The 27,075-nt window shown below is 24.4% G+C and overlaps 8 protein-coding genes across 8 annotated transcripts; 5 read left to right on the forward strand and 3 right to left on the reverse strand. All coding sequences in view use genetic code 6, as the record gives it.

The window, feature by feature from the left end:
* Nucleotides 1-357: 357 nt before the first annotated feature.
* Nucleotides 358-2,349, reverse strand: TTHERM_01084320 (ABC transporter family protein; the record flags this gene model as incomplete). The annotated part of the gene is made up of 1 exon (XM_001030428.3): nt 358-2,349. The coding sequence occupies one exon, from the start codon at nt 2,347-2,349 to the stop codon at nt 358-360; it is 1,992 nt and encodes a 663-aa protein (XP_001030428.1).
* Nucleotides 2,350-3,246: 897 nt separating this feature from the next.
* Nucleotides 3,247-4,096, reverse strand: TTHERM_001084329 (CDP-alcohol phosphatidyltransferase; the record flags this gene model as incomplete). The annotated part of the gene is made up of 5 exons (XM_012799462.1): nt 3,247-3,330; nt 3,381-3,482; nt 3,542-3,688; nt 3,744-3,814; nt 3,895-4,096. The coding sequence occupies 5 exons, from the start codon at nt 4,094-4,096 to the stop codon at nt 3,247-3,249; spliced, it is 606 nt and encodes a 201-aa protein (XP_012654916.1).
* Nucleotides 4,097-4,730: 634 nt separating this feature from the next.
* Nucleotides 4,731-6,193, forward strand: TTHERM_01084330 (SPRY domain protein; the record flags this gene model as incomplete). Its single annotated transcript, XM_001030429.3, has 4 exons — nt 4,731-4,897; nt 5,039-5,421; nt 5,507-5,685; nt 5,792-6,193. 4 exons carry the CDS (start codon nt 4,731-4,733, stop codon nt 6,191-6,193), a joined length of 1,131 nt encoding a protein of 376 aa, XP_001030429.2.
* Nucleotides 6,194-7,213: 1,020 nt separating this feature from the next.
* On the reverse strand, nt 7,214-9,997 carry TTHERM_01084350 (MAK10 subunit, NatC N(alpha)-terminal acetyltransferase; the record flags this gene model as incomplete). Its single annotated transcript, XM_001030430.3, has 11 exons — nt 7,214-7,336; nt 7,391-7,525; nt 7,584-7,879; nt 7,935-8,169; nt 8,223-8,405; nt 8,464-8,975; nt 9,028-9,099; nt 9,153-9,316; nt 9,448-9,533; nt 9,590-9,768; nt 9,919-9,997. The coding sequence occupies 11 exons, from the start codon at nt 9,995-9,997 to the stop codon at nt 7,214-7,216; spliced, it is 2,064 nt and encodes a 687-aa protein (XP_001030430.2).
* Nucleotides 9,998-11,554: 1,557 nt separating this feature from the next.
* On the forward strand, nt 11,555-15,361 carry TTHERM_01084360 (hypothetical protein; the record flags this gene model as incomplete). Its single annotated transcript, XM_001030431.1, has 10 exons — nt 11,555-12,167; nt 12,499-12,604; nt 12,664-12,891; nt 12,945-13,489; nt 13,544-13,654; nt 13,707-14,184; nt 14,242-14,522; nt 14,580-14,864; nt 14,914-15,134; nt 15,185-15,361. The coding sequence occupies 10 exons, from the start codon at nt 11,555-11,557 to the stop codon at nt 15,359-15,361; spliced, it is 3,045 nt and encodes a 1,014-aa protein (XP_001030431.1).
* Nucleotides 15,362-18,706: 3,345 nt separating this feature from the next.
* TTHERM_01084370 (sarco/endoplasmic reticulum calcium-translocating P-type ATPase) lies at nt 18,707-23,217 on the forward strand (the record flags this gene model as incomplete). Its single annotated transcript, XM_001030432.3, has 7 exons — nt 18,707-18,950; nt 19,154-19,374; nt 19,598-19,709; nt 19,967-20,210; nt 20,723-22,369; nt 22,425-22,581; nt 22,717-23,217. The coding sequence occupies 7 exons, from the start codon at nt 18,707-18,709 to the stop codon at nt 23,215-23,217; spliced, it is 3,126 nt and encodes a 1,041-aa protein (XP_001030432.2).
* A 1,082-nt stretch (nt 23,218-24,299) lies between these two features.
* On the forward strand, nt 24,300-25,169 carry TTHERM_01084380 (RNA cap guanine-N2 methyltransferase; the record flags this gene model as incomplete). The annotated part of the gene is made up of 1 exon (XM_001030433.1): nt 24,300-25,169. The coding sequence occupies one exon, from the start codon at nt 24,300-24,302 to the stop codon at nt 25,167-25,169; it is 870 nt and encodes a 289-aa protein (XP_001030433.1).
* Nucleotides 25,170-26,366: 1,197 nt separating this feature from the next.
* Nucleotides 26,367-26,975, forward strand: TTHERM_01084390 (transmembrane protein, putative; the record flags this gene model as incomplete). Its single annotated transcript, XM_001030434.2, has 1 exon — nt 26,367-26,975. The coding sequence occupies exon 1, from the start codon at nt 26,436-26,438 to the stop codon at nt 26,973-26,975; it is 540 nt and encodes a 179-aa protein (XP_001030434.2). The 5' UTR covers nt 26,367-26,435.
* Between the last annotated feature and the right edge of the window lie 100 nt (nt 26,976-27,075).

Consider the following 27,075-nt stretch of genomic DNA (forward strand, 5'->3'; position numbering starts at 1 on the left):
TTTTAATTTATGCCAATAAAAAAGTGCTAAAATATTTATTTTTTTCTCTTTTTTTTTGTCCTATCGCAAAAATTTGTTTGAAATTTCTCAATTTGCTATTAATGAGGATTTTATGAATGAATTTGAAGATAAATCAAATTAATTAATTAATTGCTTTTGATTGAATAAAGTTGTGTTACTAAAATATGTATTTTCTCGAACCAAATTATTTGGAGAAAGATATTAGCTGATTAAAAAAACTGTGTTGAAATAATTAAAGCAAATTCTGTTTACAGTTTATTCCAAAGAAAAATTAATACAAAAATAAAAATAATTGATATAGATAGATAGATTAATAAATTTATTAAAATTGTCTTATCAATTAGCCTTTTCATCTTCAGATTTTTCCTATTATAACTTGTTTTCACTATTTATGGGAGCCTTTAACTCAATTATTTTATTTACAAAACCTAAGAAATTTTCAATCTTATGGGTAACTATGATACAGGTACGGTTTTTAGATATTGTTTTAAGATCCTAAATAATAGCCTTTTCGCTTTCACTATCCAGATTAGCAGTACCTTCATCTAAAATAAGTATTTTAGGGTCTTTCAAAATAGCACGAGCTAAAATAAGTCTTTGTCTTTGTCCTCCTGAAAGATCTTATCCTCTTTCGCTTAATTTTGTTTAATATCCTTCAGGGAGTGACATAATAAAGTCATGGGCGTTAGCCATTTTAGCAGCTTCAATAACTTTTTCTTATGATGTATCAAATCCTTAATTACCATAAATGATATTGTAGTAAACAGTGTCTTAGAAAATCATAGGTTCTTAGGTAACATAAGAAACATTTTATTGAACCCATTTACTGTCTTTAGCTTAAAGGCTTTGACCATCAAATAGGATATCTCCAGATGTAGGTTAGTATAATTTTGTCAATAAGTTTAATACTGTAGTTTTTCCACAACCTGAGGGACCAACTAATGCAACTACACTTCCACTTTCTATTTCGATATTTAAGTCACTGAGTAATTATCTTTCAGTACCATATTCATCATACTTAAATGTTATATTCTTCAAAGTAATATGAGGAGGTTTAGATTAATGCAAAGTAGCAGTATTGTTACTGTATAATTATTAATAGAACTCAGCATTATTTCTCTACAACTTTAAATACTCCTAACCTTCTTCAATAAGTTTTGGATTATTATATGTTTAAGACTAAGTAACATCAGTTCCAATTACGCTAACAATACCATCATATAAACCAGTCGTTTTTTTTAATTCTGTGTATGTGTTTACAATAGAACGAACACCAAGACCTACATAGAATGCATACATACTAGAACTAAGGAGCTCAGGAGTAGCTAGCCCGCTTGAAATCAAAAAGCTACCATATCCAAGTATACCAATTAAAGAGTATAGACCAAATCCTTCTAAAAAGCCGAAATTCATACCTGTCCAATACTAAACCTTTTTTGAAGAGTTATAGAAACGAGCTAAAGTACTTTAATAATCTATTTATTCTTTAATTTCTGTATTGCTGATTTTTATAAGCTTGATATTTTAAAGAGCTTCTTGTGCTTGTTCACTTGTTTTAGTTAGATCATAAGCTTCTTCTTTTTTATAGTGACGCTAGTAATTACCAAAGAATCTAGAACTTACACTCAAGCCTGCCATAACAAACAAAGAAGGTAGAATGAGCTAGGGAGATTAAAATAATAAAAAACCTGTACCACCTGTAATAAATAGAGCGCCTCTAAAAGCAATAAATAAATCCATAGAAACTGATTGACTGACTTAAGAGACATCATTACTTAATTTATGGATAATTTTTGCAGTGTTTACAGATTTATTAAAGTAAAAAGTAGAATCTTTAGTCATAAGATCATTATAAATTGCCTAACGAAGACGAATAGAAATTCTATTACCTAAATCGCCATTAATATATCTCCTTGAAAAATTAAAAAAACCTGAAACGCCACAAACTAATCCCCAAGTTAAAAAGAACTTCAAATAAGCATTATTTGTATTTTAGTTGTTTTTCTATTTATTTAGCTTCTATTCATCAGAATCAGATTCTTCTATTTTTTCATATTTATTAGCGTAAAGATCTGAAAGCTGAGGAATTAATTTAGGGTAAAGCATAAAAATGCCACTAGATATGGCTGAAGTTACAGCAGCTAATATAAAGCCTTTCTTTTCTGGGTGAATAATTCTGTAAACTGTTTAAAAATCTTTATTTTTTTAATCAACTTTTTTCTTTGCTGCTTCTTCAGCAGTCTTCTCAGAAAAGCTTGCAATTATTTTTTTCGCTAAAAAAGCATTTCTTTCTGCTGAACAAAATATCTATCTACCTAATTTAAACATGGCCTACTCTAATGCTGTTTTTATTTATTATGTTTTATTTTTAAATTTGATTTGATTAGTAGCAGAGTAGCTATTTTTTTTGTTTCCTAAATATCAAAAACTTAAAGATTTTTAACTTAATGAAATAAATATTAAGTAGGCACAAAAAGATTTATCAAGATTTAAAGTTTAATTACAAAAAAATCTTAATTTTTTTCGGTAATATATCATTGATTTTTCATAAACATACAAAAATTTAATGCATAAATGACTTTTTTATGCAAATTCTAATCCTAAAAAACTGAATAATTTAACCCTAAAATGGAATCAAAAAACATAAATGCTATAAATACTGAGTAAACTATAAAAATTTTAATATCTATTATAACTCTTTTGAAGGATTTATAGGATTAACTCTTAACTTAAAAGTTTTATGACATATTATTAAATTTTTTTTTCTCGAACAATCTTCTTAATAATCAATGTTTTACTTAATTTTAAAACTTACATTTAATCATTACAAAAATAAAAAGCATCATATTAAAACTACAAATCTTTTACAATTGAATAATTCAATTACAATAATTTAAACCAAGTGATGTAAATCAAATTATAAGATTTAAATAAAAATTATTCCATAGAAAATTAAAGGAAATTAATTAATTTTTAACCTATTTCGAAAACGTTTAAAATTACTAAAAATGATTTTTATTTTTAAAAGTATAAATATCTTTACTATTGAATGAATATAAACTAGCTAAAAGTTATAAAAAATCAATTTATTTATTTATTTACTAATATGAAATGATATTTTGTTTAGTTTATTTTTAAAATTGAAATAAGTTTATTATTTTTGAAGATAAATTTCTATTTATCTTGATTAAAATTATTGATGATAGACATATTTATCTAAAATGTTCATTTTAAAACCTTCTTTGCAAAGTCTAGTCTTTGATAAATAGTAACACAAACTCCTAGTCCAAATATCCAGTAGAAAATTTACTAAATTTAGATTAAAAATGAATAAATGGTATTAAACTTTTAAAAATTACAATATCTCTTTAGAAAACAAAAAATAAGGTGTAGAAAATAAATGTTTCAAGACCTTCAATTAATGCAGGTGGTAGAGTAACGGAAGTAAGTTCTTTATTTTACTAAAATTAATAGGAAATTTAATAATATTATATAATTAGCGTTTTATAATAATATTTACTTTAAAATTTCTTTTTTCGAGTAGAGCACTCAAATAAAATAACCCAGCTGCGTTAACAAAAAATGTTGCTAACATAAATGATAAAGAGCTGTATACACTTAGACTATTCTTTCTCATGGCAATACTGATAGGGATGATAGAATATACCTTTGGTTAAAAATAATAAAGCATTTAATCTAAGGTTTGAATAAATTATATTTACAATAAAATCAACTATGATATCTAAATATCCACCAAAGTCTGTTTGCTAATTTCTAAATCTAGCTAGAGTTCCTTAATATAAAATATATTTGTTATTTATTATGTTCCATTGTTATAATTATTAAAGCTTTATTATATTTTAAATCATTTACCATCTAATCCATCTAAAAATCTATTGATTAACCATAAATATAATCCAAGAGTATATTTTCCATAATAACATGAAATCGCTGAAAAAATTCCAAAAATAAAAGACGCTAAAGTAACTTGATTTGGAGTTACCCATTAAGGTATAAGCTGTATGAAATGCGAATAAACTTTTTCTTTAATTTCACGAATTTATATATCGTACATGTCTTTTTTGTTTAAAAAAATATATCTTCAATTTTTTAAATTTAAAATAATCAAAATAAGTTTCTTAAATAGTAAATATTTTGCTTTATTCACAAATAAACTTTAATGTTTTTAGTATGTTTTTTATATCTTCTCAAAATAGTACACTTTTTCATGCTATATAAAATAATTATTTACAATTTTTATGAATTTTAATTAGATAAAATAAAAATATTTTAGCTTGAAATTAATTTTTTTTGGAATGAAAAATTTTATTTGATATTTTGATTTTTAAAAATATTATTAATTAATAATAAATAACCTAGCTTTTTGTGATTAATATTTAAAAATGAATATTAAATTACTGATTAAATATGGTATATATATTGTTTTAATTGGTTTAAAAAATACTAATTTATATTATAGACACTTCTCAATGTTTTTAAATATGAGTATGTTTTTTTTTTCTTGCTGAATAGTAAAAAAAAGAAGCCAAAATTTAAAAAATATATTAAATTACTTAATTCTCTTAATTAATTAAAAAATCAAGCTATCACAATAGGAATCCTTTTTAAAAAAAAGATAAACATTAATTATTATTAAACAATTAGAATTTCAACAAAATTTACAATCAAATATATACTATTCTTATAAAATGAATAATCCTCCTTAAGGATATGATAAAAGGAGATTTTAGAATTGCACCTCAGAAGACTTCGATTGTAATATATGTACAGAAGTAGCGAAGCTCCCTAAACAGTGCTAAAAATGTAAAAAATGCTTTTGCGGATAGTGTATAGATGATTGGCTGAAAAAATCAAAGTAATTAATAAAATGATTAGAAAATATTAAATTTATCAAAAAGCAGGAGATAGGAAATTATTGAAAAAGAAATGAATTTTAAATTAAATAGATAAATAAATCAATGTAAGCAAAATATTTTTAAATATAAAAATAAATTAGTTAATGTCCACTCAGATGCGAGAGGTAGCATATAAATAATACATTTGCTGATAAAAACCTTTAAAAATAATACCAAAATCTAAATTTAAAATGCGTTTATTGCAGTCAAGTATTTAGCATAAAAATAATAGAAGAACATGAAAGGGAATGCAGTCTACCCAAATGCTAAAATTTTATAAATTGTAATAATAGAATCGATGCTAATTCAGGCAATTCTTAACTAACTAAAATTGATATTTGCTCACCTGAGTGTTAGTTTTTCCTAAATATTTTAAATCACTCTAGTAATTAGCGCAATCTATATAAAGAAATTAGCAATTTCATGCAAAGATATTATCCAAACATTGATGGCAATAATGGCTAAATTCAATCCTAATAATTAGGTACTTATTTAAATTATTTTAAATACTTTCTTTAAGTTTAAATCATAGTTATTAAGTTTGACATTTCTTTTTTAAAATTAATAAGCTGCCACTAAAGTAACTATGCCTTAACCTTCTCTATAAAACCCATTTAACATGGTTTTCGGTTCATATAATTTAACTTGGGATCCAAACTACATAGGATCTTAAATATAAATAAAAAATGAGAACTTTGTTTTACTAAAAGAATAAGCATATATATTTAGATCTGCCTTAACAAAATAAGTACTATATATTAATTTATTTAACTTTCCAGAATCTATTTCAAAAATTAATTAAAAATAGTTTTATTAACTTAAATATTCTAATAACCTTAATTTTATACAAAAAGAGCTTTAGCTAAGGAATTCACTATTGGGAAATAGAGCCAGATGAAAAATCAGAAAACGAAATGAAAATTGGCGTTTCCTTGAAAAATAATTTTGATTTTAATACAGCTTTTTGTGATCACTAATTTGGTTATGCTTACTACGGGATAGGATAGCTTAGATCTGGAAATAATGCATAAGGATAAAGCTATGGTATGAAATTCAAATCATAAGGTGTTTTAGGAGTTCACCTAAATATGAATTTAGGAACCTTATCTTTTGCCTTAAATGGGCAATTTTTTGGTATCGCATTTAGTGATAATAAATTAAAATAGGGACCTATTTATCCAGCTGTAGCAATGCTACATTGCGCTGGATGTAAAATAACTTATAAAAGTAATATTCCTCCTTACTTTCCTAAGTGATTGAACATATAAATAAAATAGTTAAATCTCTCATATTTTCTTCTATTTTTAATTAATTATTCAAATATTACCAATCTAAATTTCTCAGTTCATAGCCTTCAGAATGCGCATTAGTATTTAAAATAAAATATATTTCTGGATAAAATTTATTCAATTTTCTAGAGTTATAAAAATGTAAAAATAAAGAGAGGATTGAGATTTATAGATTGTAAAACAAAATTTTAAAAATTAGTAATGAATCATTCATTAAAAGTGTCTAATAATAATAATAATACCATATGGTTTGTTGGTATTATCCAAAGCAAATAAATGTATATAATAAATGTTTAATGTGTAAACTTTATATAAGCAATTTTAATATTAAAAAATAAAAAATAAAATTAATTTAATTTTATCAAAATAATTTTAATTTCTGCAAACTTCAAATGAGAAAAAAACTCCTTAAAGCTCAAATTTAATAATATAATTCAATATAAACTAATTGTCAATTTTAACTTAAAAAATATACTTTAAAATGATTAATTTATACTCATTTTAATAAATGTTTATTCTAATAAAGAAAGCTTATCTTATATTAAATATTAAGAGGAAAAATAAATTATAAAACGTATTACCAAGCTAACAACTTCCTAATATTCATTCCTATAAAAAAATTAACATTATTTTTATTTTTTTTAGTTCAATTAAAAAAAATAAAAATTCGACACCTGTGAGAATTGAACTCACGCTCCCAGAGGGAAACGGCTTAGCAGGCCGCCGCCTTAACCACTCGGCCAAAGTGTCTTTAGATATTATATAAGGGAAATAATTGTTGAATATAAGGTAGTTAATTTAAAATTCAAAAAATTAATTTAAGCTAATACAAAAAATTATTAAAATAAAATCAATTTCACAAATATTTTGAAAAATAATGCAAATTTTCTTAAAATTAAATAAGTAATATATATAATACAATTAAATAGTTAATTCTTTAATTCATAATAAAATTTATTTTTTTATTTATTTATTTGCTTATTTTTATCAAGCTATTTCCAAAGTAGGATACCAATTTAGTTCAGCATTTTTAAATACAGCTTTTTAGTTTTCTAGTTTTCCTAACTTCATTTTAATTTTTAAGGCAGTCATGCTGCTAATAACACAGATCTATAATTTTTAAATTAACAATTATTTTTTAAAAAATTAAATTAATTTTTTTACTCTAACAAGCTTTTGTGCTTCGTTTCTCATTTTTAATGTTATTGATTCGTCATCTTAAGGTATTTTTTAGAAAAGTTGTTAGGATTGAGTGAACATCTCTTTTATTTCGTTGAGACCATTCGAAAGTTCTTCAGTCTAATATTTAAAAAAACAAATATTTTAGGAGAACTAAAGAGAATTATTAATAGCTTACATTTTTAATGTCTGAGCAGATTTCAGAAACTTTCTACTAAAATTATTCATAAGTAGAAAACTTCAAATAATATACATTCTCAAAAATCTTGAATCTATTGATAAATCTATTTCTTTTAGTTTCTTAATCATTAAATTCTTAAGTCAAATTAAGCTGTTCCATAATGTAACAAAGACGGGCACTTGCCTTACAATATCCTTGCATAGCTTTATAGAAAATGAATTGATTGAAGATTCTTTTTTAGAAAGGCTTGAGTTTCTTTTTCATCAAATCAATGTTTTATTTGTTAAAGAAAGCTTTAGATTAAAATGAAAATTACATTCAGTTTGTCTAAATAAATAAATAAATTACCTTATAAGAGCTATTTATCAACTTTTAAAATGTAGGAAGAAGCGTTTATTTCCAAGATGTTGTAAATAAATTCAAGTGCAAAAAATATTTATGAATAATCAGATTAATCGTAAAGATCTAATTAAAAGCCTAGATGGAGTTAGTTAGCCATTAACTTGCAAGCTAAACTGTAACACCAACTTGTGGCTGCTTGTTGCTCATCTTTTTTTGTTAGATTCTCCTTTTCATATTTATCCTGTATTTATATATTTTTTTATTGTTAAACTATCTTAAAAATTTTAAATTTACACTAGAGCTTATCAAAATGCTTAGATCTTAATATAACTTAGAGAAGTCTCTGTATTGACGGTAAGGATTTCTCAAATATTTAGCTATGTATTCCTAAATGACTATAGCACATTGGATTCCATATTCTTTGTATCCAGGTGTTGTGAAGTGTGAGTCTTTTAAACCAAAATCTCTAAAAATACTCTTAATATTAAAAAATAATTTTTTATTTATAGGATATAATAAATTTTATTTATAATACTTTAACCATTTCTGAAAGTTCACATTAAGAAAAGTATTTTCCTTATGTGTAGAAAATATTTACATCCAAATAGCCCTTAGCTAGAATATTTTTAGGGAATGAATTAAATTCTTTAATTCTTTCAATAATCTAGTTGAAATCCCTTTCTTTACTTAATGAAAGAATATATTCAAGTTAGTTATAGAAGTTTTCAGCCATCTAAAAGCCTTCTTCAATAGTAACTTCAATATTAGGACGAGGAGATATTAAGCAATTTAATGTTTTGTTTATATCCTTTTAGAAGTAAGCAGATAGGTTAATATTATTATTCTTAACAAAAAGATCATATGTTTGCTTAATCTCTTCAAGTCTCTTTTTGCAGCTATTAATCTACGATTAAATTTGCTATTCAATTTATGTGGTGAAATTTTAATTGCTCATTAAGTGCATTAACCTCAAAAAAGCTTTTCTATACTTTAATCTAGCATCAATTGCATCGAATTCATTCATTTGAAGGTTTTTCTTTTTTCTCACTTAAAAAAGTTATTGAACAATATTATAAACTGTTGTCGAATAAAATTTTACTATTTTCATTAGTTTTTTTGTCATCAAGTGATTTTTCAGCTTCTTGAATAGCTTCAGTAAGAACTTGCTCATCTTTTTTTAATTAGAATAAGAGTAATTTTAGAATCTGTAAATAAAAGGAATACTTTCTGTTTTAGGGAATCCAAATATAGTAACTATATAGTCATCTTCTCTAAGGTAAGGTGAATAACGGAGAGTATCATAAATAACTGTACCACTTAAGAACATTCCTTAAATATAAGATTTTATAATTTAGTTATCTTTATAAGTGGCTTCATCATAAAAGTAACTTTAATTACAAAAAAAAGATTTAAATTATATTTTATCAAAATATTTTATTTAGATTTCTAAGTAAAGTTTAAAAAATTATCAGATCTTATTTTAAAAAAGATATTGTTTGATTAAATTTTAGTTATTTACACAAATTTGTAAAGAGTTTATGAAAGGGAATATCCTTTTAACCACATGAATTCTTAAGCTAAAAGACTATCTAACATAGCAATCATCTAAATTAAAATTTAATAAATTAAATATAAGTTTATTTGCTTCATTAATGAATTACTTCATTGTTATTTAATTCATTTGCGGATTTTATTAACTTTTGAGATATTTGATCTTTAGGATGAACTATTTCCCTATAGCCTACTTTTAAATCCATTTTAGGATCACATAATTCTGAGGAAGACATAGAATCATGCAAGTTAAAAGATTCTGTATGCACCATTTCGCCTAAACTTAAACCTATAAGTAATTATAACATTTTATTAAGTAAAACATATTAGTTAGATCATTATTATTTTAATCATCTAATATTAATATAGTAAATTATTCGATTTCTTCATATATTATTTCTAATCTTTTTCTTTTTTATGAATATAACTATTTATTTACCGTCACATACTTCATGAAAGAGTTGAGTAACGTCTTTGAAGTTCAAATAACTTTGAAATTCTTATTCTAAATTTTCCATTTTTAAAAATATATTTTTGCTTCTAGAAGTATAAATAATCTTTAATTGATTGATACGCTAATTAGTAAATATTAAAATATCTTTTAATTAATATTTATTTGTATTTTTTAGTATTTAAAAATCATATCTTTCTCATGTTTTATTAATTAAGTGCTATCTGAATTAAATAAACTAAGGAATGAAATGAAATAACATACATATATTTTCTTCTTTAATTTAATAATGTTTTTTGTTTAAGAAATTAAAATTTTTTATTATGCCTTTCTTAAAAATTAAAATAAATTTCTTATTTTGAAATATTTAAACAATAATATTTATTAATTCTTAGTGAAGTTTTTTTAAATAAATCTGTAAATATTTTAGTTAAATACATTTCTTTTTTTATTACTTTTAAATTTAAATTCTTACTCTTACTTCAATTGTAATAAAAAGTATATACTTAAAAATAATTTATTTTAATCAAGTTTTTTATTTATAATATGTTAACTTTTACTTAATAAGTGTGGTATAATTTAGATCAATATTTTATTTAATTTATTTAAAGACGATGGGGATATGAGTAAAATTTTTAATCTAAATTCTTGTATTAAAGAACACTCTCTTGTAAATTTAATGTTAATAAAGCTAATTCTTTTTATTTCTTTTGTTGATAAGTCTAAGTTTAAGTCAAATGATGATTATAGTTACTTCGATTTATTTTCCTCAATATGATTTCAAAATTAATTGAGAACTTACCATAAAAGGTATACTTTTTGTTAATGGGTTTTTATTTTATTTCATATTAATTATTCATTATTATACAAAAGAATTAGACATAACTGGTGAGGTTTTTTTTAGAATTATGTTAAAAGCCAATATTAATTTTAATAAATTTAAAATTTTTAGAATTCTAGCAATAGCCAGTGAGTTTAATTGATAAATTAAAAAAATATTATTACTTTTTTAGAGAAATTTCATCATAAAAGCTTACTATGATTTGTATGTTGATATAATATATATACACTTAATTAATATAAAAAGTTTTTGATAGGTAAAAATTTAGGCAATAAAAGTCCAATATGCAAAAATTTAAAATTAAGAAAAGTAGTTTTTAATAGCAAAAATAAAATGTATCAAAATTGAAAATATTTTAATAGTTAAAATAACTATCAGAAAAATTTCTGAAATAAAATTTTTTGATATTTAAACAAAAATAAAAAATAATTTTAAAGTGTAAGTTGATAAAACAATTAGATGCATTAGAAATTTTACTGATTCCTAAAAAGTAAAGTTTATTTGATTATTTTTAATATAATCTTCTCTTCATAAAAACATATTTCTAAATTACATTAATTTGAACAATAATCTAATAGAATTAATTATTTTAAATACACTTTCTAACTTATAATATAACCCAAAAAATAGCATTAGATTGCAAAAAAATAATCTATTTATTTAGGGCTTCGCTAATTATTTAAACTAATATTATTGTTCTATCATCTTTGTAGAACATCATATAGATTTATAGAATAGTTTATATCATAATTAAACTTTGAATCAAAAATAATCTGACTGAAAATGCACAGCTCATAAACATCAGTTAGTAGTATTAACTTACCAAAAATTTAATAAAGTTAATCTGCACTGAATTCACCTGCAGAAAGAATTAATTTTATGATTTCAGGAAACTAATCTGTTAGAAGTCAAGAGAGTACAGTTGCTAATAGTATGCTTCACCATGATTTTAGTTAAATGAGAAGCTATAGCTGTGTCAAAAAAGACAAATGGGATAACAAATTTAAGTTATTAGAAGTAAGGAGAGAGTTAAGGTATACTAGTAATTCAGCTAAAAGCACTAAGCATTTGATGCAAAGTATAAGCCCTTAGCTCTCATCAAAGAGTGCGTTCAAGTAGCAAATTTCTCTATGGGGCAAAGAATCATCTGCTTTCAAATAATCAGTTTTTTTTAACGATAAAGAAATGGAAAAGCACTTAGCATAAGAAATCGAAAAATTAGAAGATGAGTAACATGAATAAGGAATATGGAAAAAAATAGATGAATCATTTGAAAATCCAGCAGAAGATAACAACTAAAAGGTGATCATTGGAGATGAAGCTGCAGATAATTACTACAAGCATTACAAAAAGTTAGATAAAGTGTAATAATAAAATAAATTCTTCGAAATTTAAGGTAAAATTTATCATGATAGTAGATTAGTTAAAATTCATCTCAATTTACTCTAATTATTTTGCAACAAATATTGCATTAATTATATGATTGTAATACAGAAAAATTAAAATTCCAATAAATTCTTCCTCTATAATAAATATTTAAAAAAACCAACCAAATTTGAGCCATTCTTTGAATATCTCCTTTTAAAATTATTAATACAATAAAATCATCAAAATATTAAAACTAATTTTACTTCAATTTTATTTTTATCAAATATTTTTCTATAATTCACTCAGCTTTTACAATTAATTCAAAAAAATATTATTAACTTATTTATTTTTTAAATTAGACTCTACATTCACTAGTATTTTGACCGCATCATAAAAAAAAATGGTTACTCCTTGTAAGATAGGACTAATTAAACCAAAAGGAAGCGAAGAAGATTTAGTTATAAAGTAAAATTAAATTTTTATTTGAGTATATTTTACATATTTAATAAATTATTTCCCAATAGAAATATGAAATATGGAGATTCTTATGCAGAAGTATTAAGTGAAGGTATGAGAAGAGTTCCCCATATTTAAAATTTTTATATGAGTGGAAATAGGATAACTAATAAAGGTGCTGACGATTTACTTAAAACAATTTCTAAGAAGGCTCGAGTACTGGAGCTAGCTGAAAATCAGATTGGTAGGATTGGATGTGAGCATATTTCAAGAGCATTATATGATAGAGATTCAAAGTATTAAATAATTTTAGAGGTTATTTGTTAATAATATATTTTATTCTATAAAGAATAGAGATTTTGAATTTAGAAGGAAATAAATTAGGAGATGCAGCAGTTTCTCTAATATTAAACTCTTTAGGCAACAATAAAACATTAATAATTTTGAATCTATCTAAAAATTACCTTACTGATAAAAGTGCTGAAAAACTAGGATCTCTTTTAGATACTGATTATTATCTAAAAGAACTATATTTACATTGGAATCAGATTAAAGCTCCTGGAGGAGCTTTTATTTTTACATCATTAACAGATAATGAAAGTCTAAAAGTATTAGATATGAGCTGTAACTCAATGGGTTCTGGAGGTTAGTGTGTAGATGAGGTGTGTAACTTTTTAATTAAAAATGTTGAAATGCGTCACTTAGATATTTCTAATAACTATTTCAATGTGGAGAGCTCCTTAAAAATATCTGAAGCATTAGTTAAAAATAAAACTATTTATGGTTTTCATTATTCTGGGAATGCTGGATATATTGATTCAAGAGGTTTCTTAGTAGTAAATGAAAGTTAAGAATAAAATTTGACTGGTATTCACGTTAAAAAAAGAATTAATGGTAAATTATATTCATTTTAACTCTTATATTTTAAATTAAAAATAATCTTTTTAGGAAATAAGGCTCTGGGCTAATTCATTTTAAGAAATAACAGAGATATTGATCTCTAAGACTGTTGCTGGATATGTGAAGGCTGGAATGAGCAAACCATTACTTGGGAATAAGGTATTTTTTTATGATAAAAGGTTATTATTATTAATACTAAAATAATAAATAGATAAATCTGGCGAAGGAGTACCTGATCCCCTCTTCATTCATTTTAACTTTGAAAACTATAGGTCTAATTATACTGGTAAGCCAACAAGTAGTACTATTGAATATAAGAGAATGTATCCACCTGGGCATTTATTCTATTTCTATACTTTAGATGAAACTGTATGTATCGATAAATAAGACCCTTAAAAGTTAGCTTTGAATCCAGAAGGTAAATAAGTAACTAGTATCATGTAATATGATGGAAAACTAGTAGATGCCGATCTAGAATAACTTAACAAAATTGATATCAAAAAAAATGAAAATGTCTTAGATGAAAATTATAATCCCACTATTTCTATCCTGCCAAGAACTCCTGACCCTACCTATATTCCTGCTAAAACAAAAAAGAAAAGAGTAAAATGGACCTTCCCTATATCTTTGTTTGCAAAATGGCGTCCTGATGACGATGAAATTATTAAAAAATGTTTCGAATATGATTGGTATAGAATATATTATTATAATAATACTTTTAATTTATTATCCTAATTAAAAAATAGGGACAATTGTAAAATTCAACAGAAAGTAAAGAAATAAGAAGATCAGGATTAATTGAAGGAATTTCTCAGATCAAAATATAAGCACATTAAAGAAACTTATAAGCATTTTGCAAGTTTAGCTCCTATTTAAGATATTTGGTGCATTCAAAATGGACCCTGGTTGGAACTTATTTCTATAATCAACATTTTAGACTAAAAAGTAAAAGATGCAGATATTAATCTTAAATGGACAGCTACGATATCTGGTGGAGATAAATCTAACTTTAGAAACCCAGAAAGAGGTATTTTTACATTTAATTTTTTAAAAAATTTATGATTTTATTCATTTTTGTTCATAGGTATAAATAGACACTAGCTGATGGAAGCATTAGTCAGAATTGCAGAAGAAAAATACATATTGAAATATGGTAAAGTTAATACATTCTACGAAGCTACAAAATTGCTATGGGATGAACACTTAGAGTCTGTATTCGTTGAAAAATATAATCAACATAAATGGAGGGTAGAGTAGTATTGGATAGAAGATATAGACCTTTGCTTAAAGAATTATAAGAAAATAATAGACCACATTTACAAAAAGTTTGCAAAATTAAAAGTTAAACCTGGACAACCTCCTTTTATGTGTAAATAGGTTTAAAATAAAAAAAAACTGATTAAATTTAAAATAAATAGGTCTCGAAGAATTAAATAAAATTGTCACAGTTGCTGGATTACTTGAAGACGAGCATTTTGGCTCTTCAGTAGCTAACATGGCATTTAATTTTTCCATGATGACCTAAATAGATGAGTTATAAAGTGATAGAATTTTCTAAATGAGTCAAGTTGAATTTTATGAAGCCCTTACCAGGATAGCATAAGAAGCTTGCTTAACAGTAGGCCCAGGAATATATCCAGTAAGATACGTTTTAATCAATAGTTATATCAACTCTTAAAATAAAAATAGGCTGATTATGAATGGACATGGGAGAAGAGACAGCAGTAATCGCTAGCCTATAAACTTGAAGGTTTAATATTAAGGCTTCTTGATACTGTGTGCGACTCCTCGTTTAAGGCATAGTATCCAAAAATAGAAAAGAGTTTCTTTGTTAAAGTTGATGACAGCGATGAATACGAAGACTGATTAATAGGTGTCAAAAATAAATAAATAAATTTAAATCTTAAATAAAATATCCCTAAAAATAAAAAATTAGATTTTTTCAAAAATGAATTGATAAATCAATAATACCTTAAGAATTTTTAGTATACTTAAATATATATACATATATTTATTGCTTATTTGATGCTAATAACTAATAATATTGCGTCATCCTTTGTTTCGTTGAGTGCACATTTAATTTATCGATTTTTATTAAAATTTTTTATTCATAATTAAATAATCATCACAAATACATCAATACGTATTGTGCAAATTTATTAAAAGCTAATGTAATCAAACTTAGTGTGTAAATTAAATTCAGTATATCTAAAAATAACCTTACGTTAAGATATTACATACTTTAAGTATCAAAAACAAATAGAGACATTGTTACTTCCATTTACAAATTGATAATAAGAATTCCAAAAAAATTTGGAATTTTAAGTTGTTTACAAAAATTAGAATAACTTAACTTTAATATCAGTATAGTTTTTATCAATATCTACAATATATTTTGAATATTATTTTATGGAGTGTTGGTTGTGATTTATTTAGACTTGGAAAAATATTTATTTTTACACTTCTATTTTTACTTTTTTTGATATTTGTTCAGTTTACATTAGAAAAATAAGTATCGATCGATTTACGTCTGAGCAAATAAATGAGTGAAAACACTATATATTTTTACAATTTATCAATTAATTTATTTTTAACAGGTTTCAGAGTAAATTTCGAATTACTTATCTCTTTGGTTGGGAAGAGGATAGACACATTTTTCTAAGAATTAATTTTGCAAAATAAAATCACAGTTTATATTACAAAAATCAGTGTAATTAAGCTAAAGATACAAAAGACCAATAACGATTTGTAAATTAAATTTCTTGATCTGGTAATAAAATTTTTATTAATTTACTTCTCTCAGTATAACATACATAATCAACATTTATTTTACCATAAACTAAGTTAATTAGTACCTTATCAAAATTATATGAATAATATAATTAAATTTTATTCAAATGATTATTTTTTACATTTCAAAAATCAATTATCTATTTATTATTTATTGATTGCAAAATTTTACCTAATAAAAAATTAGCTTTAGATTTCGAGGATATTTTTCTTTAACAAATACAAATATTGTTTGATTTATTTAAGAAATAAAGAATATCATAGAATCCATAAATTTTGCTTTTACATCTAAATCTTCTTTTGCTCTATTAAATAAAATCGAAAACTTTGTCAAACCCAATTCGAATCATATTTGGTTTAGTTTTGACACTTTATAATTTATTATTATTAATTTAATTGATTTACAATAGTTTAATATTTTATTCTTTTTTATTATATTATGGTTAAAGATACTTTGTTTACTTTTAATGACAGATAGATATTTTTAAACCATTTGCTTGCTGGTTATTAGGATTGATGATAAATGTTTAGAACAAATTTTATTTTTTTATTTTTTATAGAACGCACAAAATTAACTTACGTGTTATTTTTTGATGTAAATTAAAATAAGCCTTATATTATCATTTAAGAATTGCATGGTTATTGGAAAAATCGCTTAGCTTTATTCTTATTAATCTTAGAGAAATATGAGTATTTTGAAGTTTAAGAGTTATTAAATATCTTTCCAAAAATTAAAATCCTAAAAATGCCTTTTATTATTATTCAATCAATCGTAACAAAATGTTTGTATTTTATTTAGAAGAAGAATGTCAACTTAATTAAAATTCTGCAATTGATTTTTTTTTCGCTTTTGTAATAATTTAGCGCGATATCATTTAATATCAAAGGTGAGTGATAAAAGTGGAATTCTTTCAATTAAAAACAATATTTAATTTAAATGCGCTGATCTATCCATCTCTAATTAACTTTTATTTTACTTCTATTTTTACATTATCCTAAATAAAAATAAGCTAACAAGAGCACAAACAAAGTTATATTTTGTACAATATTTTACTTTTTTACACATTTTCTTTGATTGAAATAACCATTTCAAATAAGAATAAATCGAGGAAATTAACTCTCAATAATTTTTGCGCCTAAAAAAATAGAAGATTATATATTGGAAAATTAGCTTAGAATTAATTTGGCAGTAATAGATGATTTTTCTCTTTACATTGTGCATAAAAAATTAATTAAATGTAAAAATCATCACAGATCTCAAAAAGAACTTAAAAAAATTGATTACTTTTTAATTATCAATAGAAAGATTATAATTATTCTGAGTTATATTTTTATTTATAAGCTAATGGAAGGGAGATAAAAATTTTAAATCGAACTTTCTTTTAAAACAGCAAAATTATATAAGGAGTTTTTTTGTTTTTTTTTAATTATTCCTTCTATCTTTCATTGGATTTCATTAAATAAAAAAATTTAAAAATAGTACAGCGATCCTGTTATTGAAGCAAATAATATATGTAAAATTTAGTTGCAAGATAGTATCAGAATTAATCAGCTAGATAATATAATTTTTACAAGCAAAATCACTACGAAGTTAAATAAAATAAGTAAAAATTGATGAGACAACAAATTTTTAGACAAAGTAGCTTCAAATAACTCTTTTTATAAACCTACTTATACTGAATAATTAATTAATATATTTTTTCTATAGTTACGAGTAATTCAGTTTTCAGATAAATATGAATATCTTTTATTTAAATATATTTTTATTTTGCCTTAAATTGAGTAATTTGTTTCAGTAGTGGTTTAGACTATTTTATGAAAGCATTATTTTAATCTCAAGGTAAAAATATAGATAAATATCTTCAAGGATATTTTTATTAGATAATATGCTAAGTTTAGTATAAAGCATTCTTAAATCTATTATCCTAAGCTTTAAGGCAAGCACATAAAGAGTTAACTCTTTATATAAAAAAAGAATTCAATTAGATTTATTTGTTTTGGAAAATTAAAGCTTAAAAGCGTACTGCTTAAGGTGTTCTAATATTTACTAAATCGAACTTGTTTTGAAAGAGTGAGACTCTATATATCAAAAGAAAAAATTTTTTTACAACAAACAAATGATAAAAAAGTATATTTAATGATGAGTTTCCTTCACAGAAATTTACATTGTATATAGTTAGTATCTAAAAAATTGAGATAAAAGCTAATAGGATTAACTGAAACCATATATCTTGTGATTTGTAGCATAAATGATTAAAAAAATATACATGCGCCTTTGGTTTGTTCGATAGAAATTTAGATTGAAAAATAAAGAAAATTTTGGGATTCAAAAAGAAAAAATTAATTAAAAATTTATAATAAATAAAATAAATAATAAATCTTTATTTAGTAATAATAAGTAAAAAAAGCGATTTACAAAAAATGGCTTAAAGTATTCCATTCTATAACAAAACTGTTAAAGATACTTTGGAGGCTTTAGAGACAAACAGTGAGTAAGGTCTCAATTCAACCAAAGCAGCTGCTCTTCTTTCCAAGTATGGTCATAATGAACTTGAAAAGGAAGAAGGTGAGTCAATCTGGGAAAAGATCAAGGAATAATTCGAAGACATCCTCGTCAGAATATTATTGCTTGCTGCCTTGATTTCCTTCGTCATTTCATAATTCGGTATTAATTTTTTCTTATGACATTTCTTCTCTTTAAGGATGAGTTCTTCTCGAAAGAAGATCTCATGGATGGCTCTTTAAGGCCAAACCTATACATCATCTCCAAACTATTTTTAAAAGAAAATAGTTTGCCTCATTGAAATACATTTTGAATTTAGTGAATTTAAACTCATTATACTAATCTAAATTCATTTAATATAATAGAGGATAGTCATGAAGATCATGCTGTTCCTGCTTGGGTTGAACCTGCAGTCATTTTCACTATTCTTATCTGCAATGCCTTTGTTGGTATTTGGTAAGATCTTGATGCTGAAAAAGCTATTTCTGCTTTAAAGGAGTTATAATCACCTCATGCCTTAGTCTTGAGAGACGGAAAGTGGGTCTAGATCGAAGCTAGAAACCTTGTCCCTGGTGATATTGTCGAAGTAAGAATTACTTATTTTAATAGTTATTTTAATTGAGCTATTCATTCTAAAATCTTTTGTTTGAGTATTGAGTTTTGTTGGTTGATAGATAAGCAAAAAATTTAAAGTAGAGGAGGATTTAATTTAAATTATAATGTATCAATTAAAAAAACTGATATTGATTGATAGCTCAATAGAAATATTAATTTATAATATTTTAAAAAACTTAATTTTATTTCAAAAGGTTACTCAAGGAGATAAAGTCCCTGCAGATTTAAGAATGGTCGAATTAAAGACTATTACCTTGAAGGCTGATTAATCTATTTTGACAGGTGAATCCGATCCAGTTAACAAAAGTAATTAAAGATTATAATTTACACTCATTTCCTCTATTTATTCTCTTTAAAGTGATTTAAAAAATTGCCAATTATTTAATTAATTGCTTTTAAAAACAGAAAGAAAATTTATTTCAAAAAAATAAAAGTCAAGCAAATTGATTTTTAAATATTAAACAAATAAACATTTTTTATTTAAAAAGACTTTACTTTTTATCATTTATTAAGACTCTTTCTTTTGTTTTTATGATGTTTAACTTTATCTTATTTAATTCTAGCTATTTCTCCTATCTCTAAGACTGAAGCTGGTGTCTTGGACAAAATCAATTACCTCTTTTCTGGTACTTTAATCAACAATGGTACTGCTATTGCAGTTGTTGTTTAAACTGGTATGAACACTGAAATCGGTAAAATCTAAAAGGAAGTTTAAGATGCTGACAAGGAAACTAAAGATGATGACTCTCCCCTTAAGAAGAAAATCAACGAATTCGGTGACTAACTTGCCAAATACATCTCTTACATGTAAATTAGCTTTACTTTAAATATGAATTTTATGACTATAAAAAAGGATAATTTAATTAAAGAATGAAAATTACATTAAGAGATTTAAATATATTACAAATATAAGGTTTCTTATCAAAATTTACCTAGAGTTAAAAATTAAGCATAGCAAAATTTAACAAGTGTGGTGATAGCAAAGGAAATTGATTGATTAATCAAATAATTAATTAAATAAATAATTTAATTTCCCCAATTATTTATTTATTTAATTATTTAATCAATCAATCAATAATAATAAATGATTAATTTCCAATCATTGCAATTTAATAATATATAATTTATCTATCTTTCTTTACATCATCCTCTATCAAAGAAGATATTAAAATTTTTAAGCAATATCAAAAGAAAACCTAATAAATACTGAATAATAAGAACCTAAATAATTAATCCAAGATATATTTAAATATAAACATAAATAGAATATTGTTTTTTAATCGCTTTATCTAAACATGATTTTTAAATTAATTAAATAGCTGTGTCATTTGCTGGGCTATGAACATCCCTAACTTCGGAGATGAAGTATTCGGCCACTGGATTAAGGGTGCTATGTACTACTTCAAGGTTGCTGTTGCTTTGGCTGTTGCTGCCATTCCTGAAGGTTTACCTGCTGTTATTACTACATGTTTGGCTTTAGGTACTAGAAGAATGGCTAAGAAGAAGGCTATCATCAGAAAGCTTCCCTCTGTCGAAACTTTAGGTTGCACCACTATCATTTGCTCAGATAAGACTGGCACTTTAACCACCAATGAAATGAGTGTTGAAAAGTTCTTTGTTGCTGGTAACAAGGATGGTTCTTAATTAGCTGCCTTCGAAGTTAAGGGTCACTCTTACAGTCCTGAAGGTGAAATTGTTAACTTCTAAAACTTCAACGGTTCTCAACTCGCTAAAAATATCAAGACCTTTGCCACATCTATGGTCTTAAATAATGAATCTAAGCTTATCTTTGACAAGAATAGAGTTAACAGATCTGGTCTCCCAACTGAAGCTGCTATTAAAGTTCTTTCTGAAAAGATTGGTAAGTACGATCCTGATTTCAAAAATAAGTATGTTCCCATTAGCACCGGTCACGTTGAACAATACGGTTCATATCTTGCTTAAGACTATGAAAAGAGAGCTACTCTTGAATTCTCTCGTGACAGAAAATCTATGTCAGTTCTCCTCAAATGCAAGTCATCAAACAAAAACGTTCTTTTCATTAAGGGTGCCCCCGATTATCTCCTTAAGGCCTCTAAAAAGATTATGAACAAGGATGGAGAAGTCGTTGATTTCACTGCTGCTACTAAGACTGCCTTTGAAAATTAAATTAAGGAATATGCTAAGGCTGGCTTAAGAACTCTTGCCATTTGCGTTAAGTATGACACTGGTGCTTTGGTTGACTACACTGGTCCTTCTCACCCTGCTCACAAGCAATTAGAAGATTCTAATAACTATGCTAAAATCGAAGAAGATCCTATTATCATTGGTGTTGTTGCTGTCAGAGATCCCCCTAGACCTGAAGTTGCTGCCTCTATTTAAAAGTGTAAACAAGCTGGTATCTCTGTTATCATGATTACTGGTGATATCAAAGAAACTGCTGAATCAATTGCCCGTGATATTGGTATCATCTAAGCTGGTGATGAAGAATTTAGATCTCTTACTGGTCACACTTTCGAAAATCTCAGTGAAGAAAAGTAACTTGAATACCTCTAATAAGTTATTGACGCTCCTTCTGGTTTCGTTTTCTCCAGAACTGATCCCAGACACAAGAGAGCTCTCGTTAAGATTCTCAGTGGATAAAACCAAATTGTTGCTATGACTGGTGATGGTGTTAATGATGCTCCCGCTATCAAGTAAGCTAATATTGGTATTGCTATGGGTATTTCTGGTACTGAAGTTGCTAAGGAATCATCCGATATGATTTTATCTGATGATAACTTCTCTACAATCGTTGCTGCTGTCGAAGAAGGTAGAGCCATTTATGCTAACATGAAAGCTTTCATCCGTTACATGATTTCCTCTAATATTGGTGAAGTTGTTTCAATTTTCCTTTCTTCTCTTCTTGGTATTCCCGATGGTTTCAACTCTGTTTAATTACTTTGGGTTAATCTTGTCACTGATGGTCTTCCTGCTACTGCTCTTTCGTAACTACTTAAAATTTACAAACATTTTATTTAATAATACTTTTTTAAATTATAGCTTTAATCCTGCTGATCCTGACTGTATGTTAAAGCCTCCCAGAAGACACGATGAACCTCTCATTTCTGGTTTCGTTTTCTTCAGATATCTTATCATTGGTACCTATGTTGGTGTTTCTACTGTCTTCATCTTCGTCTATTACTACACTGGATACAATGTAATTAACATATTAATAATATTTTCAATTATTTCTTTTTGTGTTGCAAAATTTTTAATGTCCAAGAAAAGAAAAGAATACAATAGAAATTTCAAATGTATGAATGAAAAATAACTTTTTATTTTAATAAATTAGTGGGCTGATGATGGTCATCCTCTTATTGACTTCAAGCATTTAAGAAACTGGGGTGAATGTGCCTAATGGAAAGATTTCTCAGTTGCCAGCTTCGGAAAGTACGACTTCTCAAAGCACCCTTGCAATTTCTTCACATGGGGTAAATAAAAACCCAGCACCCTTTCTCTCACTACATTGGTAGTTATTGAAATGTTTAATGCTCTTAATGCTCTTTCTGATGAAGGTTCTTTGCTCTCTATTGGTATCTTCTGTAACCCTTACTTAGTTCTTGCCATTATTGGTTCAATGTTACTCCACTGCATGATTCTCTATGTTGATTTCTTCGAAAATATTTTCAACACTGTTCCACTTACAACTAACGACTGGTTATTGGTTCTTGCATGCGCATTCCCTGTCGTAATACTTGACGAAATTCTTAAGTTCATTGCAAGATTAAGAACTCAAGCTGATCTTAAGAGACGTATGGAAGCTCAACATAACCATCATATCAAAACTGATTGATTTAATTAATAAGTAAAACAAGTAGCATAATTTATCCAAATATTTTTTTCTGCAATCTGCTGCCTTGCTATTCTTATTAAATTCAGTTTTGTTTATTATGTGTAATCAACTAAATATATTCAAATTTAAAGTGAAAAAGGTTTAAGAAATTAGATCTTCAATTATATGTTTTTTAATGTAAATTGTAATCAATTTTAAAACAATCTAAAGAAACAATCTATCCCTTAAATTATTTATCTATTTTCTCAATAGATTTCTTTGAATTTGAAATATAAAAACAATTTTTTAAATTCTTATATTTAAAAAAATATTTAAGTTGAAATTAATATCTAAAATAATAATCAATTTGCTTATAAAAATATCCTAAGCACTTTGAAATGGTTGCACTTGTATTATATAGAGAATATAAAATTTTTTTAAATAGATATTAGACTTTATACTTATAACTATTTTAATTTCTTGGTTGAAGAAAAAATAGTTCAAAAAAAACTATTTTTTAAAAAATCAGTTTTATTATTTTTATTTTGTTGAAGAATTCTTGTATTTAATAAAAATTATGATCGATTTATTTTCTATCTAAGTTATTATAAAAAAATCTGAATTAAATAATATATCATTTCTTAAAACACACAAAAATAATTTAACTAAGGCATATATAACTCGTATTTTATAAAGCAACTCACTTTTATCCAATAAAATATGTTTTAATTTTTAAAATAATGTAAAAAATAAAATCAATCTTAAACATATATGTATTTTTATGGTCTATTTGATTGTAGGGTTTCCAATTTATTAATTAAATAATAAAAAGGAATTACACATAAATATACTTAATTTTTGGTATTTCTGGTCTATTATAGCATTAAAAGATGTAACCTCATTTTAAAATAGATAAATAAATTGGAAGAACATTCTATAAAGTATTTCTTGTCAATTAATATATTAAAAGATGTTACCTCATTTTAAAATAGATAATGATTTGGATGAACTTTCTATAAAATATTTGTCTGCTATTTAAATACTCAATAACTTACTTATAATTTAGTTTTATTTAAATTAAAAAAACTACTATTATTCAGAATATGTAAAAAACTGATTTATTTGGTAGAGAAAATTAAGGGTAGAACTATGATAAATACCGCCCAAAATACCCTAGTAAATTTTTTGAGTTAATACTCCAAAATCTAAATAGTAAAGAAAATTACTTGGATGTAGGATGTGGTACCGGATAAATGCTTTTTAAGCTGAATTCTCATTTTAAATTTGCTGTAGGGACTGATATATCAGAAAAATAAGTATCTGTAGCTAATGAAAAAATTGCAAATAATTAAGAATACAGTAATGTTAAGGTAATATAATGTGATGCAAATAATATAATATCTAGTCTTGAAAAAAATTCTTTACCTCTAAGCTATGATTTAGTTACTGTAGGATAAGCTCTTCATTGGTTTGAAGTTGAAAAATTTTTACATCTAACACAAAGTAAAATTTTAAAATAGAATTAGAATAGTAGATTTGCAACAGCTGCATATTACTGGGATGGATTCGATATAGATATTAATGATGAGTTGCTGAGTGGAAAATAAATTCATGAGTCATACTATAACTAAATTAATGATTATTACGATTTCGATAGAGACAATTTATACACTAATTATAAGTACTACCCATTTAACAAATACTTTGAATAGATATCTGAAGATAGTTTCGTTGAAAAAGATATTTTTTAATTAGATGATTTAGTTAGATATATGAAAACTAGTAGTGCTTATAATACTTTAGTAGAAAAAAATTCTAACAATCCATCATTTGAAGATCCAACAATCAAAGCTTAAAACTAAATATTAGAAAAAATAAATGCTTATAAAAAATAGCATAATCTCAGTGAAGACACTCCTTATAAGATTTTAAGAAGGACATACTATTTTTTAAAAGTATTTAGAAGGATTTGATTGAAATTTTTTTAAAATATTTTAAAATTTCAAATAAAATAAATCAAAACGAGTTTTTCTTTATTATATTTTTAAGTGTTTAAATTCTTCAAAACAATTGCACAGCATAATCTCATAAAAAAATGTTTTCACATTATTCAAAGATTTTTTTTATACATTAAAAAATCTGTAGCTTTTTTTGTTTGAATTTACTATTTAGGTGAAAATAAGAAATTTTAATACATATTATTATCACATTCAAAGTTATGGAATCAAATTTTTTTAGAAGTATTTCAGAGGGATTTTATTTAATATTATATGAATCTTTAGGCATTATATTGTCTCCTTTATCAAATATATAATTGCTGTATTTTATTAAAGTATCATTATTTTTATATCTTCAAATAAAAAAATATTTTGGAGGTTTCATACATTCTTATCTAAATCTCGTCATCTTCATTCAAAGATTTATCTATTTATTAGATTGTTGGATAGAGACATTAAAAATAAGATAACATACATATACATCAAATTTTCAGGTTTTTATTATTTGAGTAAAAGATTATTTAAATTAGAATAACCTAGCTGTTATCATCTTCTTTAATTTCTATTTTTCAAGATAAAATTTTTTAAATTTATATGTTTTAATAATTCAATTCTAATTTTTTCTCTATGAATTTAAAAATTAATCATCTTTTAAATTTATCTATGAATATTTTAGTGTAAACTATAAAGTCTTTAGTCTAAAAGTTAGTTTTATTATGAGCTTTTAATTAGTAATTCATTAAGAGTTTAAAAAATTAATTATTATCAAAAGATAAATTAAAATTTTAGAATTTCTTTAAACTTTTACTTAATAAGAAGATAGATTAAAATTTTAATAAAAATTAATTTTATTAATTTGAATATTTAAAATATATAAATATTTTTTTAGATTTTATTCATGTTTGATTAATTCTTTTATAATTCTATCAATTATTACTTATTAAATAAAATAAAATTTGTTTTGAAATCCATTTCTTAATAAACTAGCTAAATAATATTTTGATAATTAATTTATATACAAATTTATTTATTTTTGATTGTTAATAAATCAATAAATTTACTTATTCTTGTTTGTAGATTAATTTTGTAAGCAAAATCGATTATTGGATTTTTAATTTTGTTATATTGCTAAGTATCCAATTAAAAATCTTTAAAGAATAAAATTAATTACAATTATTATAAAAGATAAAAACTATAGGAAAACAAACAACTCATAACCAATACTTTGCTTATAATTCTTAAATGAATTACTACTTCAGGCTTCTACTAATTTTTATTCTGTAATAACTAGTATAATCTACTTATTAGAACTGTAAATATGCTTGCTTAGATATGCATTAGTAGTGTGCCCTTGAAGAAACTTAATGCGCAACATATTTATCATCTAATTGCAAAAATCTGGTATGCAATTCTTGTTGTATTAAGGAGGATTTTAATCACCACTGTGGGAATTCTGATGAATGTGCTTCATATTCTAATTAATCACTAAACTATATTATTATTTTTATCTCTGTTATAGGTGGCATTATTGCTTTAATTCTTTTTTGTTTATTGAGGCGTCTTTGTGTGAAAAGAAGGATAAAATAGTAATAAAAATCTGATTTATAAATTCCAGTAAATACCAGCTCAGCTAAAGCTGAATAACCATAAAATATCTCAAATAATGCAGATAGGTCAACTACAGATAGCAGTTCTGCTAATAATAATGATAGTTTGAATTAAGACTCAATATATTTTTATAACATTGATAAGAAAAATAGAGGACTTAGTGAAGAGTTATGAACTGGTTATTAAAAGGTTTTTTGGCTTAAAAATAATAATTATCTATGTTGATAAAATAATAAAAAGAAGATAAAATATTTGATAATTAATAGTTATAATG

Source organism: Tetrahymena thermophila (genome assembly GCF_000189635.1).
Source record: "Tetrahymena thermophila SB210 genomic scaffold scf_8254469, whole genome shotgun sequence".
Taxonomy (NCBI): domain Eukaryota; phylum Ciliophora; class Oligohymenophorea; order Hymenostomatida; family Tetrahymenidae; genus Tetrahymena; species Tetrahymena thermophila.